A 5,560-nucleotide genomic window follows, 5' to 3' on the forward strand; every position below is an offset into this window, starting at 1 on the left:
GTAAGATCGCACATACACCTACTACTATATATACTTTGAAGTCTATATATTTTTTTTACAACGAGACTTGAACCCTAAATTTTGTTCGAAAACGTCTATCCGTTAGTTTTTAATATCGTTAGACTACACACTTTTTGGTATATATATATATATATATATATATATATATATATATATATATATATATATATATATATATATATATGTAAATAAGTAACAAAAAAAATATGAAAAAAAGATAACACTTCTATTTATTCATCCGTGTGTATTATATTTATACCCAAGAATTTCCAAGGACCCAAAGTGGGTATTAACCAAACTTGCGGGGTACTTAACTGCAAAAGCTGCAGTTAGTTGCTCATCAAAAGCGGTGCCTTATTCTTCCATTCGTCATATTGCTCCCTTTACACGCCTCGGCGGTTCTCTCAAATCTCAGGTGAGTTTAACCTTTTTTTCCCCAATTTGCCTTCATCGATATTCTCCGATCAGCCGGATTCAACTGCTACTGTGTATGTTTTATACTTATAACTGCAATTGCTTCTATTTTTCGTTTATTTAATGTGTACAGTGTACTGATTCCCAGCGAATATTTTGATCGCTGATGAAAATTTAGGGCAATTACTCAGTGCAGTTTTTGTGTAGTTCTTATGATCTGTTTTTGGAATCGTATTCTCCGTATTTCACTTCGTTACTACCATAACTACAGTTCGGTTTGGAAAAAAACCGTGATGGTTGACAGATAACGATGCATGTTATTCGAATCGGTAAACTGGAATTTTTTTTAGTAAGTTCATGGTAAATAGGTAGGAAATCGTAGTGGATTTAAGGTAGGGACGGAGTCATGTGTCTAGTTTTTTTTATTTTGGCTAGCTATGTTTATGATTGTTCTTCATATCTCGTAATCGTACTTTATGAATTGATATCTCACACGTAATTGGCATGTTTTGGTTATTAATGGTTAATATTGACAATTGTAGTGCACGTTTATCTCAATGATGATGTAATGATTTTTAGTTACCTCCCTTTTAGGGAAAAAAAGAGTCTAGCACGTTTTAATTAGAAACCTAATTTCATTTTTCTCCCCAAATATTTTCTATTTGTAGCACATCTTATTTGGTTTAATGTGGTTATTGGTTTTTTTGTAACAGTGTAAAGGATTCATATCAGTTTATAAGTTATAATTGAGTTTTTTGAAACATTACTTCGTTGGCAACATATAGTAGCAACTCATAGCTTTGATCTCCATTTTGCAAATTTTAATGTTCAAATCAATATTTAATAAAAAAACTTTTCTCATTGATGCAGTGTTCAACATGGATATGACAATGAAAGCGAGTCTGCTTGCCTTGTTTTTGCTGTTTCTTCTGTCACCTTCAGCATTTTCAGCCTCTAATGGTGGATTGATTAGAGTTGGACTTAAAAAGAGGAAGGTTGACCAACTTACCCAAATCAATGGACATGGTGTCTCAAAGGAAGGAAATGCTATAAGAAACTTTGGCCTTGGAGGCCCTCTCACAGATTCAAACACTGACATTATTGCATTAAAGAACTACATGGATGCTCAGTATTATGGTGAGATTGGTATTGGAACTCCCTCACAAAAGTTCACTGTGATCTTTGATACTGGAAGTTCTAATCTATGGGTGCCTTCTTCAAAGTGCTATTTTTCAGTGAGTTTGACTTTTCTAATTCAAGATTTCTGTCAATCTATAGCTTCAATCATGTGCTCATAGTTCTTCATATGGATACAGGTAGCTTGCCTTTTTCACTCAAAGTACAAGGCGAGCCATTCAAGCACCTACAAGAAAAATGGTATAGTCTCTTTTGATTGTTTCTCAATGGCATTTTCGTAATTAACTGTATTTTTCTTCATATGTGAATCAGGGACATCTGCTGCTATTCAGTATGGAACTGGAGCTATCTCTGGTATCTTTAGCCAAGACTCTGTCCAACTTGGTGATCTTGTTGTTAAAGAACAGGTAAAAATTAAGAAATTTTGGTTTTTTGATTCACTTAACCACTATTTTCTCATTATACCTTTTCTTTTAATCTTTTTTTTATTCAGGATTTTATAGAGGCAACAAAAGAGCCTGGGATCACTTTCTTAGCAGCCAAGTTTGATGGTATTCTTGGCCTTGGATTTCAAGAAATCTCTGTTGGAAATGCTGTTCCTGTCTGGTATTTTTCTTCCCCTGTTTCTTATTGACTTAATTGATACATAACTTAATCAGGACATATATAAAGTAGTGTTTCTTTGAGTTATTTCCAACAGAGATGGCTTAACATGTTAGTGTCCTTTCTAAATAAAGGGTAAAATGGTCATTTACTCAGATTCAGATTGTTAATTAAGATATTTTCATACCCTTTTAGGTACAACATGGTAAATCAAGGTCTTGTTCCAGAACCCGTATTTTCTTTTTGGTTTAATCGCAATGCTGACGAGGATGAAGGGGGTGAACTTGTGTTTGGTGGGGCCGATCCTAATCATTTTAAGGGCAAACACACATATGTACCCGTGACTCAAAAGGGTTATTGGCAGGTGACTATCTTATTATAACATATCTACAAATATATATATATATATATATATATATATATATATATATATATATATATATGTGGTTGTTTGTCTAATTTAGTATTTATTAAGTCGAAACATTACTGAATTTCATTTTTCTTTTTTGTTTTTAGTTTGATATGGGTGATGTCCTTATTGGAGATACAACTACTGGTAATCTCAGGCTATTCTTGTTTATTCATCTGAAATTAAGAATTATAAAAAAAATGTAGATTTTTATTTTTATTTTTATTTACCGATGTTTTTCAATTTCAGGATTTTGCAGTGATGGTTGTGCAGCAATTGCGGATTCTGGAACCTCTTTGTTGGCAGGTCCAACGGTATGTTTTAAAAATTAATCTTTTTTAGCATTTTCTGTATAGAAAAACTAACATTTAAAAAAAAATTATATGTGAAACTTGTTTAGACTATTATTACTCAAATCAATCATGCAATTGGTGCTGCTGGAGTAATGAGTCAGCAATGCAAGACATTGGTTAATCAATATGGAAAGACTATAATCGAGATGCTCTTATCTGAGGTAAAACATTCTATTAATAGTTTACTTTTTAGATATTTCCGATTCTACCCCTAATCTTTTTTTGTGATGTTATATAGGCACAACCCGATAAAATCTGTTCTCAAATGAACTTATGTACTTTTAATGGTGCCCGAGATGTTAGGTCAGTTTCACATTGCATTCGTTATGAATTATGAGTTATGATCATATTATGTTTCTAATTATATAAATTGAATATTAGCTAATGATAATTAATTTTTTTTTTTACAGTTCAATAATTGAGAGTGTGGTTGACAAGAATAATGGTGGTGTTGGTGTACATGATGAGATGTGTACTTTCTGTGAGATGGCAGTTGTTTGGGTGCAAACTCAAATAAAAAAGAATCAAACTGAAGATAACATACTTAACTATGTCAACGAGGTGAAAAACAAATTAAAAATTACTTTTTTACCCCTACTTTATTATCATCGAAACACTGATTTAATTATCTTTTTTTTTTTTTTTTTTTTTTTTTTTAAATTCAGCTTTGTGATAAGCTGCCCAGTCCAATGGGAGAATCTGCAGTTGAGTGCAGCAGTCTTTCCTCCATGCCGAATATCGCGTTTACTATTGGTGATAAAATTTTTGAGCTTTCCCCAGAACAGGTAACAACTTTTTTATTTATTTTAAATATGTAAAAGTCCTTGAGTATAGCTGATTTTTTCAAATTTGGTTATTTATTTGAGGTTTTTGGTTGATGTTCCAAGTAAAATGTAAGGATCAAAATTGTAAGAGAAGTTTTTGGGATCAAAATTGTAAAAATCAGGTATAACCAGGGACCAAAAATTTTATAAGAACCTCAAATAAGGACCAAAATTGCAAAAATCAGGTATAACAGGGACGAAAATTGAAATTTACTCTAATTTTTTTAAATGTGTTGTGATTGATCAGTATGTTCTGAAAATTGGTGAGGGAGAAGTAGCACAATGCATCAGTGGATTTACTGCTATGGATGTGGCCCCACCTCGTGGACCGCTTTGGTAATTACTCACTCTACCTCTACAATATACATAATAACATGTTGTACTGTGTTTGACATTTGATATGTTTACTTTTTTGTATGAAAAAGACGTAAATGTCCTCCAAAAATAGCTGGATATGTTGGTTAATATTGTGGATGTTTTGTTGCAGGATTTTGGGAGATGTTTTTATGGGTCAATACCATACGGTGTTTGATTATGGGCGCTTACGTGTTGGATTTGCTGAAGCAGCTTGAGGGAGGGACAGACTTTTCTGACTGTAAATATTCTCTGAAAAAAAAATGTTTAAATAAAGTCTTTTTCTGTCGTGTTTTTACTTCCGTAAATTTCGTTGTTGGATTGTAAAAAACGTGAGGTGGTATGTGTTAGGAACTGATGTTTGTTTGTTTACCAGTTATCGGTATGTTATATGGTTGTTTTTGTTTTTATCATCTTTTGTTACTGAATTCAATTCACACTCATATCAAATGATCTGGTTAACAAATGTATAATGTTGTAATAAGTCCAATATTTCATGGAGGAACACATGAAAATCCCTTGGTCAATGATATTCAGAAGTGAAGTACATTGATTTTTATCAAATTAGCTGTTTCTGGATTTAAAGTTGTGAAGTATGGAAGGCAACCGAAGTTGTTAAATATGTGGCAAGATTTTGCAACCAATGAAAATGATATTTTTTTTTCAAATATTTTGAAACTCCAATTTCAATTGGAGAATGTTAGTAGCTATTAGGGATGTGCTCCGGGCCAAAACTGACCCGAACCCGATAACCCCAAACCCGAATTGGATGAAAAGTGGGAACTGAAACCCGGACCGATTATAATAATATGGTACCGGTTTGGTTCAGGTAATACGAGTTTTGGTATGGTTATTAACCTGAAAGAACCGAAATAACCCAAATAAACATTTACACTATGTTTTTGAACCGAATAACCCAAATGATCCGAATAACCCAAATAAACTGAAATGATCTGAATAACCCAAATAAGGAATTTTATATCTTAGTTCAAGAAAAAAAAATATTAATTTAATATTTTTTTTCTTGAACTAGATATAGAATTTTTCTTATTTGGGTTATTCGGCCATTTCGGTTTATTTGGGTTATTCGGCCATTTCGGTTTATTTGGGTTATACGAATCATTTCGGGTTATTTAGGTTATTCAGTTCAAGTGACTATTCACTTTCCGGTTCGGTCTTTTTGGCCCGATTAAACCTTTATTCGGGGAACCCGGATTGAATAACCTGAAACACGAATTGAACAAAAATAGATACCTACCAAACCGATCCAAATAACTTATTCGGTCCTAATTCGAGTCGGTCCGGTCCGGGTTTCGGCTCGAGTATTCGGTCCAAATGCACATCTCTAGTAGCTATAAGACTGGAGGGTTTGGGTGGGGAGTTTCCCTCACTTTTCGTGGGTCAGACCACCATTTCCTCACTTTCCTTTCACTCATCTAAAACTC

At 33.1% G+C, this 5,560-nt stretch overlaps 1 protein-coding gene across 2 annotated transcripts; it reads left to right on the forward strand.

Annotated features, from left to right (window-relative positions):
- Positions 1-299: 299 nt before the first annotated feature.
- Positions 300-4,525, forward strand: LOC145076796 (cyprosin-like). 2 transcript variants are annotated; one of them, XM_079022584.1, is made up of 14 exons: positions 300-436; positions 1,306-1,670; positions 1,752-1,812; positions 1,885-1,979; positions 2,066-2,178; positions 2,371-2,539; positions 2,692-2,731; positions 2,834-2,898; positions 2,985-3,098; positions 3,176-3,240; positions 3,348-3,498; positions 3,603-3,722; positions 4,009-4,097; positions 4,249-4,525. In XM_079022584.1, exons 2-14 carry the CDS (start codon positions 1,314-1,316, stop codon positions 4,331-4,333), a joined length of 1,524 nt encoding a protein of 507 aa, XP_078878710.1. In that variant the 5' UTR covers positions 300-436; positions 1,306-1,313; the 3' UTR covers positions 4,334-4,525. The 2 variants fall into 2 exon arrangements, with proteins under 2 accessions (XP_078878710.1, XP_078878711.1); XM_079022585.1 differs by having other exon boundaries at positions 387-509.
- The last annotated feature ends 1,035 nt before the right edge of the window (positions 4,526-5,560 follow it).

Source organism: Lactuca serriola, chromosome 9 (assembly GCF_051521515.1).
Source record: "Lactuca serriola cultivar US96UC23 chromosome 9, Lser_US96UC23_V15, whole genome shotgun sequence".
Classification (NCBI taxonomy): Eukaryota; Viridiplantae; Streptophyta; class Magnoliopsida; order Asterales; family Asteraceae; genus Lactuca; species Lactuca serriola.

What these genes read in the sequence shown, in the direction of transcription:
- LOC145076796 (XM_079022584.1), top strand. Translation starts at nt 1,314, where the DNA reads ATGGATATGACAATGAAAGCGAGTCTGCTTGCCTTGTTTTTGCTGTTT. An exon ending in TCGAGATGCTCTTATCTGAG is followed by an intron (nt 3,099 to 3,175) that starts GTAAAACATTCT and finishes GATGTTATATAG; the next exon opens with GCACAACCCGATAAAATCTG. An exon ending in TACTTAACTATGTCAACGAG is followed by an intron (nt 3,499 to 3,602) that starts GTGAAAAACAAA and finishes TTTTAAATTCAG; the next exon opens with CTTTGTGATAAGCTGCCCAG.